This window comes from Eulemur rufifrons, chromosome 5 (genome assembly GCF_041146395.1).
Source record: "Eulemur rufifrons isolate Redbay chromosome 5, OSU_ERuf_1, whole genome shotgun sequence".
Taxonomy (NCBI): Eukaryota; Metazoa; Chordata; class Mammalia; order Primates; family Lemuridae; genus Eulemur; species Eulemur rufifrons.
The window spans coordinates 54,653,600-54,674,978 of NC_090987.1; the positions used below are offsets into that span (position 1 = coordinate 54,653,600).

General features: G+C 43.5%; 1 protein-coding gene across 5 annotated transcripts in view; it reads right to left on the bottom strand.

Annotated features, from left to right (window-relative positions):
• The window catches only part of RNF130 (ring finger protein 130), a 109,769-nt gene that overhangs the window by 34,181 nt on the left and 54,209 nt on the right, over positions 1-21,379 (bottom strand). For 3 of the 5 annotated variants that reach the window (XM_069468599.1, XM_069468600.1, XM_069468598.1), the window contains exons 4-6: positions 10,980-11,051; positions 8,685-8,767; positions 1,127-1,223 (exon numbers count right to left, since the gene is read on the bottom strand). In XM_069468599.1, the coding sequence (XP_069324700.1) occupies positions 1,127-1,223; positions 8,685-8,767; positions 10,980-11,051 (252 nt within the window). The other 2 variants (XM_069468602.1, XM_069468603.1) reach the window with 2 other exon arrangements.

Here is a 21,379-nt window from a genome sequence, read left to right on the forward strand (position 1 = left end):
ACTTTCCCAGCGCACATTCCGTGCCAGGCAGTAAGGCAGATGCCCTCTGTTAAACCAGTCTCAAGTGGTGGTGACTGTGCCCCAGGGGACATCTGGCAGCACATGGAGACATTTGTGACTGCTGAGACTTGGGTGTCATTTTACTGGCACCGAGTAGCACAGGCTCGGGAAGCTGCTGAGCAGCCCCCAAAGCACGGGGCAGAGCCACGAGGAACGACCTAGTCCACAGCGTCAGGCATGCTCGGCCCTTTGGGAAACTGCGTGTTAAATATAACTGAGGTGCTCTCTGGAGAGAGGATAGACAGAGCATCGGAGCCCACTGCAATACACTTCAACTGTGATTTGACAGTACACTGAAAATAGGACTACTTAGATCTTTGGGTTGCAAAGCTAAAATGAGAAGCTCATATGTTGGTTCGAACTAAACTTCTTGTTCTATAAGGAGATTATTCATTTGTTCTTTTTTGAGACCAGAAAGTATTCTATTTTCCTATAAAAAGCAAAATCCTGGGTATATACTTGTCTTAGGCAAGGAAAAAAAAAGTCTCCCAGTCATGTTAGTCAGCCACAGCTGAACTCCATGTAGTGTAACTGGCCAGAGTCCGCGCCAGGCTGGTGGGGCTTCTCCCAGGGCTTTGGTCACCACCCACCTTCAAACTGCTTGCAACTTACCAACACCCACAAGACCAAAGTAAAACTTAAAGAGAAGGAACGTAAGTGATGACATAATTTTACATTATGCCAAATGTAGAAAGTATTACTAGTGGACCAGAGTCAATAGTCTAGATTCTATTCTTTTTTAAAAATATTAGAGTGAAGGAAAATCGTGTCCTCCTCTCTATATCAGTTCTTATTCTACACCCACCACCCGAGAGTAGCACACTTAGAAAGGTGGACTAACGGAGTTATTTATCTTCTCTTCCAGGAGCTCCCTGAAATGGGTTAGAGTGAGACTTTGAATTAGCCTAGAAGAAAGGCACTGTTGGACTAACAAGGTTACGTGACAAAGCAAGTCAGTGCTTTTCTTGTGAGAGGTAACCATGCCTCCTATTACCCCGAATATGTTCCGTTATGTTACACTTAGATAAACTACTACATAAACGTAGTAACAAAAGAGGAAACATACCACAATTCCCAGGGCCTTCAATATATTAAGTTTGCACATAGGACAGGTACAATGTTCACTAAGCCAGGGATCTACGCAGGATTTGTGGAACACATGCCTATAAAATAATGGAGAACTATGTTACAAATTATATACTGAAAAGCCATTAGGTCAAATGGAAAGAAATGGAATTTTAATTAGTCTGTTTTTCCCCCTTTCAAGATATATTTGCAAGTCCCAAGAGACAAATATTGAGGATTAAAATATAACTTGAAGAAAACCTCCTGAACCAAACTCACATTATCAATGGCACTGTGTAACGAGGGCTGGTAAGTAGGATTTGGCTGTTTAAATTCTTTATTCCACCAAATTCCAAAAAAGACTCAAGGAAACTTAGAAAATTTATTAAGAATGAAGGTAATTATACCTTATAAATGAGTTACGTTTTCTATAATGGCATAGAAAAATGGAATTTCAAAAAAATATTAAATGAGGGTTAAGTCAAGAGTTCCCTGCGTAATTACTTATTAATTTTATGAACCACTCCCCCTGCTTTTTTTTTGAGACAGGGTCTTGCTTTGTTGCCCAGGCTGGAATACAGTGGTGTGATGATAGCTCACTACAGCCTTGAACTCCTGGGCTCAAGCAATCCTCCCACCTCAGCCTCCCGAGTAGCTGCGACTACAGGTGTGTGTCACTGCGGCTGGCTAATTTTAGTAGAGATAGGGTCTCGCTATGTTGCCCAGGCTAGTCTCAAACTCCTAGCCTCAAGCAATCCTCCTGCCTCAGCCTCCCAAAGTGCTGGCATTATAGGAGTGAGCTACCCCACCAAGCAGAAACTCTGTTTAAATGCCATTTAAAACATTAAAAAAAAAAACCAAAACTTCTAAGCAACCCCTGTTGAATGTTTGTAAGTTACAGGGCAGTTGGAACTATTTAAGGGGTGAACTATGCCTAGAATCAAATGATACTTAGCTAGCAATTTTCAGCTGAAATGTTGCAGGGGGAAGATGGGTGATTTTCTCTCTTATTCAGGAAGGCAGAAAGTCACATCCTCATGACTGGAAAAAGTCAGTCATGGAGGCTTTTGCATTCTAAAAAAAAAAGAAAAACTTAGCCCTTTGGAAAGAAGAAAAGACTGAGGGAGCTCGAGCTTTCAGAAGATGTAATGAAGCCTGACCAGCCCCGGAGTCCTGGCAGAACAGGGAAAGGGTACCAGGACAGACACTCAGGGTAGCTTTGGAAGAAACACTATCATTGTGTTTGGGGTAAGATAAAAGAAATTTTGAGAATGATACAAAATGGAAACCTTTAAAACTTTGTTAATTTATAAATTTAATCTTATTTATAGCTGTTTAGAAATGCAGTTTTGATTAAAGAAGAGGTCTAGAAAACTTTTTACTGAGATTTGGAATAAGCATTCATGCTCACAATGCACACCTGCCCACCTATCACCACTCGATGGCTGTATACTCATGTCTTTGGGGATGAGAAGATGCTGAAGAATGAATTTATCAATCTAGTTTTAAACTTAGAGGTAATGCAATTAACCAGAACCATCATCCCTGCTGGCTTTTATATAAACCGTTAAGGTTTTTCCTCGAGGAGTGGAATGCCACCAATCTGTAGGGGAGATCTAAAGTAACTTAGCATGCATACAGCATTGCGTCCCCTTCCTGTGACTTGCAGCCACACCTGCGAGTGCTGTGAGAGTGAGGCGCAGGGCTGCCCACTGCCGGCACACCCTGCAGCTGAGGGGTGGCCGTGGAGCCGGTGCCTACTGTGCAGCAGAAGCCAACTGTGCTGATGCTGGCTGTGGTCTGCAAAGACGAGCACAAGGCCTCCTAACCATTTTGGGGGACACAGACCCCTTGAGATCTGAAATAAATTATAGGACTTCCCCCTAAAAAGTCACAAGGATGCATCTGCCCAATACCTTGCATCTATTTTAACGAGGCCTATGGAACCCGGTGGTCTTGGCCAGTCCTGGGTGGGGGAAGAGTGGCTGGGAAGGTGCCCCAGGTCAGTTCTCTGTGGGGTGAAGGATGGGACCTGGCTGGCTGACAGGTGGCAGGAGGGGTGAGGTTATGTGACCCCTGGCCAGGGTGCATGGGTGCAGGAGTGGGACAGCAGGGGTGGCCTGGGGGTGGACCAGGGTTTGGCTCTGGTGCTCCCTACTCAGGCCAGTGTCTCTGCTTTTCCCTTTTCTTGTCCTGCCTTTCTTTTCTTACTCGTTATTCAGAAAGAACAAAATGATTTGATCTCCATATTTAACTTTTAAAGCTACAAGAGTTGAGTGTTCTCCGTCTCTTTACCCTTAAATTAGTTATAAATGGATTTTTCTTATGTTAGGGTTCCTGAGTAATTGGTTGATCTAAAGAAAAAGCACTTGCCCTCTGTTTTACTACATAATTACAATCGCTCCTCTATTCTGTGGGGTACTGTAATGAAAAACCACAAAGACTAACTGGTTTTCTGGGGACAAATTTGGAAAACTTCCCTTCCTTAGCTAACTTAAAAATCTGAAATATTTTCTCTCTTTAAAAAACATTTTCCTTTTGGCTCCCCGTCCAGCTCATCACTTCCTCACCACCAGCCCCACCCCCGCCCACGAACACCCTCCATCCTCCCTGAGTCTTCTCACGCCCCGCTGGCCGATGGGCCTGCCGCTGACATGCCGTGGGCAGCTGCCCTGGAAGTGGTGCCTTCTCTTCTTCCTCGCCCCTTCTCTAACCCACCTGCTTCTGTCTCCTCAGTGCTGCGGTTCCACAGAACTCCTCGGCCCTCCCTTCTAGCAAAGCTCTGCTGCTACAGCCACACGAGGCTGGACAAGCCACCTCTCTAACCCTGGGCTGTCTCGGCCAGAAGATGGCAGGCAGGGAGGAGAGGGGAAGGTGTGCTCGACTGGCCTCAGGAGGTGTCTGGAGCGAAAATGGAAAACTCTATGTGGAACACGTAGGGAAGGGCCAAGGACTGTGCAAACAAAAGGTATTATTAACAGCAGAACAGCGTGTTTCCCACAGCCCCCGACGAGTGGTCAGAATGCCCGCACACCCAGCGGCGTCCTTCTCATCAGCTGGAAGGCGGCACTGGGGAGGTAAGACCTTAAAAAGAAGCCCCTCTCCACTCAAGTAATAAAAATACACACGGAAGCAGAAAAAGGCCAGCACAGTTGGGGCTGGGTGGTGTACTGGGATGGAAAGCCAACAATGGGCTGAGCAACAGCGAAACATGAAAAGGACAAGCATATGAGAGCTTCAATGAAAAAGTCCTTTATTCCTCTAAGAAATTCTTTGGGATACAGAATGTGAAACGGATAGAACCTCCCAACAGCACTGAAACGCAGCGCCCTCCCCTCCCTGCTTCCCACCCACGCCGCACACTAGCGCGCAGCGCCGGGGCGGGTGAGCACGCTGCACTGGAGCGAGTGGTTTTCACAGCTCTGCAGCCTCGCGGTGCCGTGTAAGAACCTGGCAAACATAAAAGGACCCAGGATTATTAAAGGTCAGAGACAAGAACCCTTTCCCGCTAGCTGGCTGGCATGGTGTCAACAGGCCCCTCTGCAGTGGGGCGGCCACAGGACGCCTCAGCAGCTGGCAGCCTGACCCTTTTGGCTCCCAAAGTGGCATCTGAAACCTACATCTATCCAGGCCGCTGCACTCTGCTTCTGAAAACAGATTGTACACTACTAAAAAACTTTGTGGTTAGCCTTTAAATAAAAGAGGCCTAAATAAGGTGACAGATTTTCAGCCTCTAAGACATGCTGGGGAACATCCACAGGATGATCAGCTATAATCAGCGGACACAAGGAGGAGCCCAGAGCAATGCCAACCGCCATCTGTCCACAGTAAGCTAATGCGACAGGACGAAAAGGAAAGGTCATGTGACAAAAAGCAGCAATCCTCAATGGGGCTGACAGCTATAGATAGAATGTCCTAGTTTGGCTTGTTAAAAATTAAGGACAGACAGACACAAAGGCATGTGGCTTGTCTTCCTCCCTTGCTGAGGTGAAGGAGAGACAGTGGGTGCAGGTCCTGCCCAAGGGCTGCTGCGATGGGGAGGGGTTGCAGGGAGGTATTTGGAGGGTGACAGGTTTGAAGCAAGTTTTAAAAAAATAGGAAATGCTTGAGTGTGATTACACGCCAATGGGTGCAGACTAAAGGAACATGTGGAAGAAGCAGACACCCAAGAGGACAAAGTCCCTGGGAAAGGGAAAGAGCAGTATCAGCCCAGGGCAGGCCACCCACCCAGACAGGAAGGCCTGGTGGGCACAGAGGCAGGCATGCATGAGGGCCTGGGGTCAGGAAGCTGGGAGAATCATGCCCATTATTTTCTCTGGGAAGCCTTAGAGACAGGGTCTCGTTCTGTCACTCAGGCTGGCGTACAGTGATTATAGCTCACTGCAGCCTCTAACTCCTGGCCTCAAGCTATCAGAGTGCTGGGATTACAGGTGTGAGCCACTGCACCCGGCCTTCTCTGAGAAGTTACTGGTGAAGTTATCTGCTGTGAGAGAGGAATGAAGGAGTGAACTGAGGAGTTCAAGGAGAACGAATATACACCAGGAAATGTTGCTGTGCTGAACAGGGACAAGCAACCACGGCAAGGGAGAGCTCTGGGCAGCGCTGTGATGAGGGAGCAGAGCTGCTTAGCGCTGGGAGATGTAGGAAGCCGTAGCAGTTAACACCCAGGCTTGGTTTCAAAGACCATAGGGACAAAAGCAGAAGGAAGGGTACTCAAGGCAGAGGGAAGGCTAAAGCAGCAGCACACGGTAAGTGCTAACGCGAAGGCATGTGAGTGGCACCCACTGGAAAGAGGCCTGAAGATGTGGAGTAAAGATTTCTGTGCACAGCCATTCTCTAGGTCAGTGGTTCCCATCTGGAGACACTCTTGGTTGTCATCAATGTGTCTGTGTGTGGGGGGGGGGTGCTACTGGCACCTAGCGGGTAGAGGCCAAGGACACTGCCAAATATCCCACAATGCACAAGACAGACTCCCCAGCACCAAACAAAAAATTACCTGGACTGAAATATCAACAGTGCCAAGGCTGAGAAACTCTGCTCTGGGTCAAAGGTTGTCACAAAATGTTGCTCAATGTGCAAAGTTAATTTTTACTACACCTGAGAAACATACTGTCGTTACAATTTCAGTGAGGTGAAATGTTCTGCTGAGCAGGTTGAACACTGTAATTTAGACAAAGCCACAAATTGTTGAGATGTGAGATGTAAGAGTAACACATATCAGCTTGGCTCCAAAGCAACATGGAGAACGTGGACGTATGGTCCAGTGAAATGAAGACCTAGTACTGAAATGGCCAAGTGAACAGTGCCCTAACTAGGGGTGCAAAGAAATTCCATTCAGTTTACAAAAACATTCTAATATTCAAAAGCAGAGCACAAACACAAAGATTGAGAGCCACTTCTCTGGTGGTAGGTGCAGTCATGGAAAGGGTTAAAGCCAGCCAAGGCTCTGGACTGCAGCGGAGGGGACGCCTTGAAGCGTCAGAGTCACTCCGGAACTCACTCCGACAAACACACCCAGGCTCCACTTGGGGTGCGCTTCTGAAAGCTCCCCCAGGCCCTGCTGCACAGTCAGGTTTGAAAAGCACTAGACTGAGTTAATAAAGAGAACTCAGAATGGAACTGTGGCCAATGCATAAGAGACAGAATGGGAGCAAAGTTCTCAGAATAATCTACTCCAGGCTGAGGCCCCTGAGGAAGACATTCCCATTTTAGTAGCAACCACGGATGGTGTTGAAGGCCTTCGTTCTTAGGTACCAGATGGTTCCGGGAGATCCTGGGCTGAAGTAAGAAGAGACAGAATTTGGAAAGACTTAGCTTCTTCCTGGTCATTCCAGTGTCAAGGCAGGCAACACGCATCCTACTCGTCCTTTCCTGATCTGCACTGGTGCACGCATGTCCTACAGCCTCATGGTGGTAGACTGTAAGTGACTACGGGTGAAGAAACACTGGTCATTACCTAGTTGAATTTTCTACGGGACAGCTTACATCTAGTTTGACACATTTTCCTTTATATGTAAAACAAATGACCTGACTACCAGAATCCTGGCTTTCTATTTCAGTGTATATAAGTCTTCTATGATTTTTTTTTTTTTTTTTTTTTTTGAGACAGAGTCTCGGTTTGTTGCCAGGGCTAGAGTGAGTGCCGTGGCATCAGCCTAGCTCACAGCAACCTCAAACTCCTGGGCTTAAGCAATCCTCCTGCCTCAGCCTCCCCAGTAGCTGGGACGACAGGCATGTGCCACCATGCTCAGCTAATTTTTTTTCTATATATATTTTAGTTGGTCAGATAATTTCTTTCTATTTTTAGTAGAGACGGGGGTCTCGCTCTTGCTCAGGCTGGTCTCGAACCCCTGACCTCGAGCGATCCACCCGCCTCGGCCTCCCAGAGTGCTAGGATTACAGGCGTGAGCCACCGCGCCCGGCCTGATTTTTTAACAAAACAGATTTTCCTAGACTCAAAATACGTAGATTATTTGTGAATAAGTAGAGTAAAACAGTAGCCTCATGGAGACAACTACTCACAATGACTGTGTTCATTCACGTCTGTGCTATCAGTTCTGTGGATGTCTTTTAGAGAAGGAGAAGGAAAAGGAAAAGTCTTTGGTTTTAGGCTGCTCAGCAGCTGATTTCCTATTTTTCCAATCGACAGTCAGAATGTATATCTTAATGTTTCACATTTCCTAGCTTGGGATAGAATCATGGTAGAAATCAACATGCTTATAAAGAAAATTTGCTCTTTTTAGGACAACAAAGCACAAGTGAAATTCTCCTTCTGGAGGGAGGTCCCATGTAAGGAGCACTGACACTGAAGGCAGATCTTTATGTCTATTATTTCTGGTCTATGAGACCCTGGGACCCACTACCGGCTCACCATCCATCCTTCACTCTGTAACGAATGAGGAGAAAAGCAGCTTCTGAGGACCGCTGGGAGCGTTACAGGAGGCAGTAAATGTAACCTGCACACAGCAGAGTACCTGTCCTAGGGCAGGCATGAAGCAAATATCTGTCCTCTCACTTTGCATAATCCAGGTTCAGAAAAAGATTTAATCCAAGTCCTTCGAGTTGTAGTACCCCGAGCCCAGGTGAGTCATGTGGAGGTCTCATGGGAAGGCCGAGCAATGGACTCGGATTTAAGATGGAGAGGAACAAGGGGCTGTTTTGAAACTCACATAAATCATAGAATAATGCTGGGTGCTTAAGGGCAGCCTGGGCAACACAGTGACACCCTACCTGTCTGTTAAAAAAAAAAAAAAAAAAGAAAGGAAAGAAAGAAAGAAATCACAGAATAAAAATTCTTGACCTTAATACTCTGAAGTTATGGTGTGCCTGGAGGCTGTGCCACGTGTGTTTCTAGAAAAGGCTGTAAAGTCAGCTCTTGCGAAGGCAGAGCTGCTCCCTGCTGACCTCAGCCCCACGACGGGCAGTGGGCAGCGGGCTCTGGCCTGCCAGAAAGCCATGGGGTAGGTGGCTCTCAGAAGCAAGTGAGACACCCACTCTGAAATGGAGACATACAAAGCACAATAATATTATTCTTTTTCAAAGAAAGAAAATTGACATACTTGCAGGGGAGAATCCGGACAACATCATTCTGCTTATAGCTCTCTATGCAGACGGCACAATGATCAAAGTCTGGGTCTGTTTCCTGCAACAAAAAGCAAAGGAACAACTATCACATGCTGAAAGTACATAAATGGTGGAGATACAATTCAGCTAAGAATTTTCCTGTAGCATGGTAAACAGTGGTTATAAAGGGAAAATTATTAAAAATAGTTTAATATATTTTCATTTGCTTAACTATATCAACCCCAATTATATCCGAGCCAATCTATTTTGTTTTAAAATTATGTTGTAACAATCTCTACTAATTCTGTTTATGATATGTCTTCTGTTTATGGTAAGTCAGAATTCTAATCTTTCCAAGATTCCTATCAGGTATCACCTTGGGTCATCACCATCCCCCCCTTCCCCTCCTTTCTACCACACTTCTCATTTAACTAAATCTGTTTTACAATCTGGGTCTCCATCAGGATGCTCACTACTCACATCCCTAAGTACAGACAGGAAGGTGGTGAGCCCCCAGCAGACTGCTGTCCAGAGACCACCCCAAGTCCGGGAGCTCGTGTATCGGTCAGAGACTCGGGGGAGGGAAGAGTCACTGGCAAACTCCACGCTGGGTCTTTACTAACAGTCACGAAGCATCAGCCAGGTGTTTGGGCACCAGGTGAACTGATTTCCTTCCTCCTGGGGCAGAAGGGGATCTGCCTGAGTGGTCAAAAAAATGAAACATGCCAGGAACCTCAGCCAGGAAAGGTATGACTATTTGCTGCGTCACTGCCACTTGGACTGAAACTCGTTGAAAAACTCTTGGCAGGACCAGGAGGTACAAGCTAAGGTGTATTTGCTTTAAAAATTAAAGGAAATATAGTTTTGGGTTGGCCTGGGGTACAAGTAAGATAGGCAGGTTAGATGAGCTCCAGGGAATTTCAAACTAATGTGACAGCTGAAGGCTACCAGGCCAAGAAAGCATTTGTACTGGTTACCACTCCTCTGGGGTTAAAGTATAACTGTTTTGATTTTTTTTTTTACTTTTCTTTTTCCTTAGTATATAACGAATTTCACTAAAAACGTCATCACCTTCTGAAGCTGTGTCAAAGGCAACTAGATATGGTGATGTCAAGGCAATGGGAATAAAAATGGGTAAAGTCCAAGAGAGTGATAAAACTTAGGAAGACCAAGAATCATCTGAAATTATCCTTCCAGACAGAGTTCTCTGTGTAAATATTAGAGTTGGGTGTGGAGCAGGAGACAGTTTTGGTTTATGCCTTTCAAGATGCAATTTTTTCATTCTAGATAACCTTGAATACATTGAATGTAGGGTTTAGCATTAAGGTGCTACTTTGTCCTTCCAGAGGAGAAGCAGTGCTCTGCCATAACTTGAGCTCTGACTAGGGAACTCTGGTTAGAGGTCTCAGAAATAACCTCTTGTCACTGCCTCCTTGATTTGGTCCCCTCAAGCCATCAGGCCCAACCCTGATGAACTGCTTAACCCACTGTAAAGAGAGCACCTTGTTAGGTGGATTCTCTCAAATGTAGGACTTAAATTTTCCATTTAACTGGTGAAGAAACAAGACACAAAAGAGGCACAGTAAAGTCACAGGAAGTATAGGAAGAAAACACACATCTGCTGGCTACTTAACATACAAATTGCCCCATTAGAATGCTTTGAAAAGGTATGCTAGGTTTTAGCAGAAGAAAACTCTGCAGAAGGGGCTGGCACGGTGGCTCACGCCTGTAATCCCAGCACTCTGGGAGGCTGAGGCGGGAGGATCGCTTCAGGTCAGGAGCTCAAGACCAGCCTGAGCAACAGTGAGACCCCGTCTCTACTAAAAATAGAAAGAAATTATCTGGACAACTAAAAACATATAGAAAAAATTAGCTGGGCATGGTGGTGCATGCCTGTAGTCCCAGCTACTCAGGAGGCTGAGGCAGGAGGATCACTTGAGCCCAGGAGCTTGAGGTTGTTGTGAGCTAGGCTGACGCCACGATATTCTAGCCAGGACAAAAGAGCGAGACTCTAAAAAAAAAAAAAGAAAACTCTGCAGAAAAACACTGCTAGTAGTCTAGTGACGCCAATAATGGCAAGAACGTCTGCAGTCCAGGAAAGCTGAGGGCTGTCTGAGGGGCTCCACATGGCAGGCATGCCAAGAAGAGAAGGTGGTTCAAAATAAAGCATGCGGGCGTACACCTGAAGAAAACAGTAATCTAACAAACGACACACACACACTTAGGGTGTACCCTTTCCCACCAAACAAATTGATTATTTTTACAGTGCTAAAGTGATTTCATTACTGTACCTTATCGCCCTTTTTTACTGTTCTGGTTGTCAATTTACTGATGGCTTTCTTGGCTGCATCTCCAAGACGACGCTGTGAAAATTGCAAATACAGACATTAAGTGTAAGATCTCTGAATGTCCTTTATTCTTAAACAATTAAAAGTATAAAGTTCCTATTTTTCTACACCCCTCTCCATGTCATATAAGAGGATCCTAAAAAAGCAATTAAAAAATTAAAAGAACTGGCAGCTGTACCACAGATTCAGCACTCTGAATGAAAAATGTATATAGTGAAAAAGTCAGGTGTTATAATCACTGTTGCATTTTGTGTTTAATAAACATTTGATATCTCACGAGTTATCAAAACGTACTTCTTGTACACCCGGAGCCCCTACCACCACTCCAACGGCTTTCCTTTTCCGTTTGAGAGGATGACCATGACCAGGTCTTAGGAAATGGAAACCGCTCCTCACATCACCAAGCGTGACAGAGGGATACGGTCCCGAGCTCTGCCTCTGGCTCTGCTACTACTGTGCTCGGTATTCTCGGGAAGGTGCACTTGCCTTTCCAGGTTTGAGCTGTTCTGATTCATCTGCAAGGCTTAAGTCAGAGAATCTCCAAGGCTGGATTTACCAGTCGCCCTACCAGACACTGCTATGCTAGCACTGCTTGACACCAACGACCCAAAGATGAAAAGACAGCACCCCTAACAAAGTTACCTGAAGCGGGAAACAGTTAATCTGATGGTGTACAATAAGCAGGCGACCAGGGTGGGTGGGATAGGGCAAAGGAGAAATGTCAGGGAAGCCTTCCAGGAAACAAGGCCTGAGCCAAGACTTGGAAAGCTGCGTAGGAAGCAGATAGGAGAAGCACAGGGCTAGGAAGGGGGATTCTAGACAAAGGAATGATCAGGTAAAGACAACAGGGGTGAAGCACAGGACGCAACGGTGAGTGCATGTCACCGTAACCCCAAGCTGAGCACAGGCGGTGCTGTTCTAAGCAGAATGCCCCGTGAGGCAGAGGGCATTAACACTCACACGGGACCGCAGGCACACCGGGACAGAAGGCCACTCCAGACACAACCAGATCCCAGCTGTGGGAAGAGGCAGATGCTGAAGGAGCAACGTGGGGAACAAAACAAGGGAGACATGGATTCCACCATGAGAATAAAACTAAAAATCATAAAAACATTCAAGAAAAATTTTAGGAAAAATTTCAAAATACACAAAACAGAATAATTTAATGAAGCCTTCCCTATGTATCTATCATCTAACTTCAATTATCAATATATTACCTATATTTTTCATGTGTTCCCCATCGTTAGTGTTACGGGATTTTAAAGCCTAGCACAAGCGTCATTGCACCCAGTCTTCACTGCGCATCTCTAACACATACGGGCTTTTGTTAGATGCCGCTGTCTTACCCAACAAAGTTAATAATTAACCAACATTACCCACACTCCGACTACACTACTACAACTTCCCAGGCTGTCCACACGACGTCTCTACGCTGGCTTGGATCAGCATGCAAAGCCCACACGTGGCTCTCAGCTGTGAAGTGTCTCAAGCTGCTTGTCCTCTGAGTCCCCTTTAAACAGCCTCATGGAGACATAATAGACTTAAAAGAAACTGCATATATTTAAAGTCTACACTTTTGTTTCCATGACCTGACCTAAGAAAACATAACAATTAAGGCAGTGTACCTATTTGCCCCCAAATTTCTTTGTGCCCCTTTCCTAATCCCTTCCTCCCGCCACCCTACCACCCCGGCCCTCCATGAACTACTTTTTGCTACCACAGTTGTCATTTTCTTTTTTTTTTTTTTTTTTTTTTTTGAGACAGAGTCTCACTCTGTTGCCCAGGCTAGAGTGAGTGCCGTGGCGTCAGCCTAGCTCACAGCAACCTCAAACTCCTGAGCTCAAGCGATCCTCCTGTCTCAGCCTCCCGAGTAGCTGGGACTACAGGCATGCACCACCATGCCCGGCTAATTTTTTTTTTTTTTTTTTTGTATATATATTTTTAGCTGTCCATATAATTTCTTTCTATTTTTAGTAGAGATGGGGTCTCGCTCTTGCTCAGGCTGGTCTCGAACTCCTGAGATCAAACAATCCGCCCACCTCGGCCTCCCAGAGTGCTAGGATTACAGGCGCGAGCCACCGCGCCCGGCCCACAGTTGTCATTTTCAAGTGTTTTCTATAAATGGAATGATACAGTATGTATTATTTTGTGTGTAGTTTCTTGTACTCAGCATAATTATCTTGAGATTAATCCATGTTGTTGCATGTATCTCAATAGTTCACCCCTTTCTAATGTTAATAGTATCCCATGGTATGAAAGTACCACAATTTCTTCAATGGTTCAACTGTTAATGAGACATCTGCACTATTTTCCAGTCTGGGGCTGTAATGCATAAAGGTGATAACATTCTTTACTTGTATAAGCACTGCAAGTCTTTGTATGGACATATGCTTTCTTTTTGCCTGGGGTAAATACTTACGAGAGGGCATGTATGACAGACAGGTGTCTGACTTTTATTTAAGAGACTGGCAAAGTATTTTCCAAGTGAGTGTACTATTTTTTATTTCTAGCAGCAATGCATGAAAATCACACTTGCTCCACATCCTCACCAAAACTTGGTACAGTCACTTTCATTTCATTTTGCCATTTTAATAGGTGCACAGTGGCATCTCCTTACAGTTTTTTCTTTTTTTAATTTTTTCTCTGAGACAGAGTCTCACTCTGTCACCTGGGCTAGAGTGCAGTGGCATCATCCACAGCGCACTGCAACCTCAAACTCCTGGGCTCAAGTGATCCTCCTGCTTCAGCCTCCCAAGTAGCTAGGACTATAGGTGTGTGCCACCATGCCTGGCTAATTAGAAAAAAAATTTTTTTTGTAGAGACTGGGTCTCACTACACAAACTCCTGGCCTTAAGTGATCCTTCCACTTCAGCCTCCCAAGTGCTACGATTATGGCGTGAGCCACCGTGCACAGCCTACATTAATTTTGAATGTTAAATCAGCCTTGCATTCCTGGGATAAATACCACCTGGTCATAATGAATTATCCTTTATATATATTTTTGGATATGATTTGCTAAAATTTTGTTTAGAATTTTTGAAACTATGTGCAAGAGGGATTTTAGTCTGTAGCTTTCTGTTTTTCTAATGTTTCTGGCTGGTTTTGGTATTGGGAATGATGCTGGCTTTATAGAATGAAATGGGAGGTGTTCTACCCTTTTCAGTTTTCTGTGTAGGTTGTGCATTTAAAATCCAAAATGTTCTGAAGTCTGAAACTTTCTGAGTGCCAACATGATACTCAAAGGAAACGCTTTTTGGAACATTTTGGATTTTGGATTTTCAGATTTGCAATGCTCTGCCATTACGCTTAATGCAAATATTCTAAAATCTGAAAAAATCTGAAATATGAAACACTTCTGATATGAAACATTTCACATCAAGGATACTTAACCTATAGTTTGTTTAGATTTGTTATTACAGTTGACCCTTAAACACAGGGGTTAAGGAGATCGACCTCCAGCACAGTAAAAAAATCCACGTACAACTTTTTACTCCCCCAAAACTTAAGTACTAATAGCCTGTTGGCTGGAAGCCTTACAGATAACATAAACAGTCAATTAACACAATTTTATATGTATTATATAGTGTACCCTTAAAATAAAGTAAGCTAGAGGAAAGAAAATGCTATTAACAAAATCATAAGAAAGAGACAATGTATTTACTATTCACTGAGCAGAAGTGGATCGTCACATAAAGGTCTTCATCCTCACTGTCTTCATGCTGAGTAGGCTTAGGAGGAGGAAGGGTGGGTTTGACGGAAGGGGAGGGAGGAGGAAGAGGAACACTCAGTGTAACTTTATGGAAATACACGGTAATTTGGGGCTGATATTTTTGCTTTTTCATTTCTCTAAAAATGTTTCTATAAGGTACCAATCCTAACGTTTGCTTTAGTTTCGTTGCCCGTAACATAGAAGGGTCCATATTATAAAAGTCAAAAATGGTCCTGAATAATTGGAACCCTTCTGCCACACTATCTAAAGTCAATTTGTTTTCTTGCACTAATTTTTCTATGTCTTCTTCATCGACGGAAGCATCGTCTCCATAAAGCTGTCTTCTATTAATTCCTGTGGTGTGGTGTCTATTTGCTCTTGAACTTCTCCTAGATCTGTATCTTAAAATCCTTCACCCCCCAACCTTTTCTACCATATCCACAATCTCTTTCATGTTTTCCTTGATTGGCTCTGTCATAAATCCTGTTAAGTCATGCACAACATCGGGACAGAGTTTTGCTTTTGGAAATTCTGCAGGGGGCTTGATGACTTTCACGGCTTTTTCAGTAACAGCAGCACATTCAATGGTGCAATTCTTTAGTGATGTTCTATCAAGATGGTCTTCCACAGCATTAACAATCCCTTTATCAGCGTACTATGTGCAAGGAACCTTGTCCCTGGTCTAGAGTCTGAATTAAAGACACTGTGTTTGGAGACAAGAAGACCAAGTAGACGCCTTCACTGTTGAACTCACGGTGTTCCGGGTAACCAGAGGCATTATCCAATATCAATATAACTTTAAAAGGCAGTCCTCTACTGGGTAGGTACCTACTAACTTCAGGGAAAAGGCACCGATGCAACCAATTTAGAGAAAGCGTTCTTGCCTTCCTGACTTTCTTACTATACAACAGAAACTGGGAGATGGTGTTGATCTTTTCCCTTCAGGGCTTGGGGGTTAGCAGCTTTATAGATGAAGGGGGTCATGATAATACACTCAACTGTATTTTCATAAAACAGCAGAAGTACACTATCCCTTTCTGCCTCAAATCCTGGCTCTCTTCTCTTCCTTCCTAATAAATATCCTTTGTGACATTATTTTCCAAATAGGGCACTTCTGTAGACATTAAAAACCTCTTGAGGTAAATATCCGTTCTCCCCAACAATTGTCTTAATGGTCCACGGAAACTTGTCTGCTGCCTTTTGATTGACAGAAGCTGCTTTTGCTGTTACCCTGACATTTTTTGAGCCAAACCCCTTTGTAAAATTTTCAAACCAACCTTTGCTGGAATTAAATTCTGCAGCTTTAGATCTTTTTCACTTTTCTCTTAAGTTGTCATATAATGACTTCATTTTCTCTCTCATGGAGTCTATGTGACTTTCTTACAGCAATCTTGTACCCACATAAAAGGCACAAAAGGTATTTCACAAAAAGTACAAGGTTTTTGCACCTGCTGGCATAGCTGCAATGATACCTGCACGGTTCCTTTTTTTTTTTTTTTTTTTTTTTTTTTTTTTACAGTGGTCCTTACACTATGTTCGTTTTCATTCATCACGAAATGGCAGACACCTGTAGCGGCAGACCTCAAGCTACAGTATGTATAGAGTAGTGCAACTTTTTCTTGTAACGTCATGACTTTGCTTCTTGGGAACACTTCAAGCAGCACAAGAGACACTTCATATGGGTCCCATGGTGTTATTCAAGATTGCACTAAACACAATGAAAAATATGCAAAAATCACAAGAGATTGCTTCTACTATGAAAATTTATCTATGAGGAGAGATGATTACTATTAGACGGCGTTTTAAATGCACACTCGTGACAGTGCTTGCTGCAATAGCAACAGTAGGTGGCTACAAAATTATTACATTAATAAATACTAAAGTTAATTTTAAGCACTTATGATTTAACGCTGCATCTTTCTATTTCTTTACATTCTATCTACTGTGAGTGGCACCACGTAATCTGTGTTTGTGTGTGTAAGTTTTGAAAATTTTAACTCATTATAACAGACTACTGAGTATTTTACGGTATTAAATGATAAAATAGAATGGGATCTACATATATTTTATCCATGACATACCTGACTTTTCTGATATTTGCAGGCTACACAGGTCATCTGATTTTTCAAATTGTCACAAATTTCTAAAAAATGTTCCAATATATTTACTGGAAAAAAATTTACTTATAAGTGTATGTGGATCTAAGTAGGTCAAATCCATGTTGTTCAACAGTCAACTGCATGTCTTCCTGAAATATTTGGTAGACTTCACAAAAAAAATCACTTGCACTTTGAGTTTTCTTATTTGGAAGTTTTGAAATTACAAACTCAATTTTCTTTATAAACATATGGCTATATCTCCTAGCACGTTGGGACCCTGAAGCAGGAGGATTGCTTGAGGCCAGAAGTTCAAGACCAGCCTGTGCAAGACTGAGACTCTGCCTGCCCCCAAAATAGAAAAATTAGCTGGGTGTGGTGGCCCTTGCCTGTAGTCCCAGCTACTGAGGAGGCTGAGGCAGGAGGATTGCTTGGGCCCAGGAGTTTGAGGCTGCAATGAGCTATGATGACGTCACTGCACTCTAGCCTGGGCAACAGAGTGAGACCCTGTTTCAAAAAAAAAAAAGAAAGACTAAGCAGGTAAAACTGACAGACCCTAGTACATGAGGCACAAGGCAGAAGAGTCCAGACTTGAGCTAGGTGACCAGCTGGGTGGGAGGGCCACTACGTCAGACCAGGGAAGATCAGAACGCAGAGTGCAGGTGCTGGAGGCAGGCACAGGTCAGCCTTCATCAAGCTCTATCTAATTGGAGATCTCTCACAAATATTTGGATATATTGTCCTTTCCACCTCTAAATTTTCAAAATCTCTTGTAGTAAAAGTAAAAAAAAATCTTTTCTCTGCATTTGATATTAATGTCAAATACCTTCTCTGTAATATTTTCCTTTGGACTTGGCTTCAGTACTTCCACGTTCTTCTGAATTATCCCTTGAGTTTTTAATCCTTCCTTCAACACTTCCCATCACTTTGTGACAGGTGAAGCTCAGGCACAGGTGTGCGTGCATGCATGTGCGTGTGTATAATTTGGTCTCTTACTTGAATTTGTTTAAAAGCCACTATTTTTTTCTCTTGGTTCTAATACTATTTGCATCCTATTGACTTTCAAATACTTAAGATGAAGAACAAATTCCTTTCATGAACATCACTTACCTTCACCTAAACACCATGCCATTAAAGTGACTGTGTTTTTGAGGTGTGGTCCATGGGGCAAAGGCATTAAATCTACCTTGGGTGCTTATTAGTAAACAGTTATATAAAATGATACTGATATTCACAGTAACTAAGATTATTCAGTACACACCACGTGCTAGGTACTGTTCTAAGCCCTTCTACGTGTACTGACTCATATAACCTTCACAATCATGTTATGAGAAAGGAAATACATTATCCATATTTTACAGAAGAGACTGAAGCACAGAGAGATTAAGTAATTTGTCCACATTAAAGGCTGGCAAGTAGGCTCCATCCAGACCTGCTGAACTAGGGGGTAGGGGTCCTTGGGAATTTGTAAATTTAACAAGTGCCCTCCCCCTAAAAAAGAAAAAAGAGCACTCACATGATTTCTGTATATGAAAGTCTGAGGCTCACTACACTAAGTACAAACTGCCAACCGCACTGTCCAGAGCATGTTCCTGTGACGCTCATCTGCCCATTGTGTAACTTTCGCCTGTGCCCTGTTCCCTAGAGTCCTCAAGTTTCTACCCCATCACACACAGAATGTTAGAAATGACAAAACCATAAGGATGCATTATTTCATAAAGGAGAGAAGCCAAGTCCCAGAGAAAGCTGAGGGATCTGTCTGAAGTTAGTACAAGTGCTGGGACCAGAACCCTAGGTCTCCTTTCTAGGCCAGTTCTTCTCCCACCATAAAATGCTTAAAAGGCTTCGTACATCATAAACTAGAAAAGGATTTGATAATCAGGGGCCAGATTGTCTTACCCTACTTGGTCAAAGTTGACAATAGTATCAATTTGAACACTTCTATATTTGAATGCAAAGTGTCAAAATATTTGAATTGGTAGAAAATAACTTAAAACAACTCATATTGCTTAATCTAATAGGAAAAAGTTGTTCAAAGCCAGATAGTTCACAGCATTTTGAGGACAGGTCACTTTGATGAATCTTATCTCAGGTTTCCTCCTTCAGTAATTAGAACTCTCCGATAGGAACTTATCAGCATAGAGTAGGGTTTTCTTATTTTAAACACTTGTGAAATCCAGGTGCTGTGAATATAATTTTTCCATGATTTAAAGTGCACTGTAGTCTGCATCCTCATTCATTCACTCTCTCATAACTACCACCATTTTTTTCCTTTTTTTCCCCAAAAGAAGTGTCTGTAGCTCCCCTCCCCCCCGCCTTTTTTTTTTTTTTTTTTGAGACAGAGTCTCACTCTGTTGCCCGGGCTAGAGTGCTGTGGCGTCAGCCTAGCTCACAGCAACCTCAAACTCCTGCGCTACAGCAATCCTCCTGCCTCAGTCTCCTGAGTAGCTGGGACTGCAGGCATGTGCCACCACACCTGCCTGATTTTTTCTATTTTTTTAGTAGAGATGGGGGTCTCGCTCTTGCTCAGGCTGGTCTAGAACTCCTGAGCTCAAGCAATCCTTCTGCCTCAGCCTTCCAGAGTGCTAGGATTATAGGCATGAGCCACCGCGTCCGACCCTTTAGCTCTTTTTCAAGGAACCATCTGCCTGTGCCCCTGACTGCCCCCCTCAAGCTCTCTACATAACCTTACTTATTAATATTATCTTCCTTTGCTCTTCAACATTTCCCTCTCCCTAAGCCTTTCCCATCAGAAAAAAAAATCTTATAACATCCCACTACTTAAACACCTAGATGACTCCCTTCTGCTTAGAGAATAAAGTCTAAACTCCTCAGCATGTGATTCTAGCCTTTCATTCTCTAGTGACAACTACTCATCTGATATCAGTTCCCCACTCCTCCTGAGGTTCCAGCCACTCAACTTTCTCTCCTTTTCTCTCTGTGCAAAATGACCACGTTGCCTGATTTTCCTCCCAGTCTCTGTCTGATGAAGTCTTATCCATCCTTTAAAATTCAGCTCAAATGTTACTACCTCTCTGTGACGTGTCCTTGACTCAGTAAGAGTAATATCATTCTGCTCAAAAAGAATAACACATACCACACAATATGCTGATTACATCTATCTGCCTTCCCCAAAGAACGTAAGCTCATTCTTAAATTTACTTAAACATCTACTGAGTCAGTGTGATGTGCCAGGCCCCATGCTAAACCCCAGGGTATAGAAATGAATATCTTCAACTACTATCATCTTAAGAGCATATTTTGTGCTAAAAAAAAAAAATCAAATTTTAAGCTCTTGATATATAACTTTAGAATATATATAGTCTCTGTATATTGTCAGTTTTATTTATATAAATTGATCATAATAACGGAACATAAAAAGGAAGATATCAGAGTATTTGTAGTATCTTTAAAAACTGGCAAAATAACTTCTTAGCTCAAACATCTATTCTGCTTTTCCAGTTCCTTGGAACTGTTAATTCCTAATAAATATAATAAAGAAAATTCATTCTACTATCCAACAATGACAAAAGAAGTGTGCTTCTTTTGACCATATAATCCTTTCCTAGAGGAAAAAAATCTCAACAGTACGTGCACATACAATACTTCCTTCCTCTCAATTTGGAAGGGAAGAACTTCTGGATCCACCATTTCCCAGAGATTCACTGTGTATATGCAAATTATCAGCCCTCCTCCCACATGGACGCTGAGTGGACTGCCCACATCACTGTATACATACGCAAATTATCAGCCCTCCTCCCACATGGACGCTGAGTGGACTGCCCACATCACTGTACATATGCAAATTATCAGCCCTCCTCCCACATGGACGCTGAGTGGACTGCCCACATCACTGTACATATGCAAATTATCAGCCCTCCTCTCACATGGACGCTGAGTGGACTGCCCACATCACTGTACACATATGCAAATTATCAGCCCTCCTCCCACATGGACGCTGAGTGGACTGCCCACATCACTGTACATACGCAAATTATCAGCCCTCCTCCCACATGGACGCTGAGTGGACTGCCCACACCCTGACATGCAAGTGCCTTCTCCAGTGGCCACTTACCTGACCTTCCAAGAGGAACACGGACAATAAAAGCACAGTTCATTGCAGCAACTTTGAGATATTTATAAAGTCTATGAAAATTCTATACATGTTATGGCAAGAAGATTTTTTTTTTTTGAGGCAGAGTGTCACTCTGTTGCTGTTGCCCAGCTAGAGTGCCGTGATGTCAGCCTCGCTCACAGCAACCTGGGCTCAAGCGATCCTCCTGCTTCAGCATCCCGAGTAGCTAGGACTACAGGCATGCGCCACCGTGCCCACCTAATTTTTTCATTTTTAGTAGAGACGGGGTCTCACTCTCGCGCAGGCTGGTTTCGAACTCCTGACGTCAAGCATCTTCCCACCTTGGCCTCCCAGAGTGCTAGGATTATAGGTGTGAGCCACCGCACCGGCCAAGAAGCTTTTATCTTATTTTAAAGTAAACATATTACCTTATTTTAAGGTAAATGTATACCTTCAAAATTGT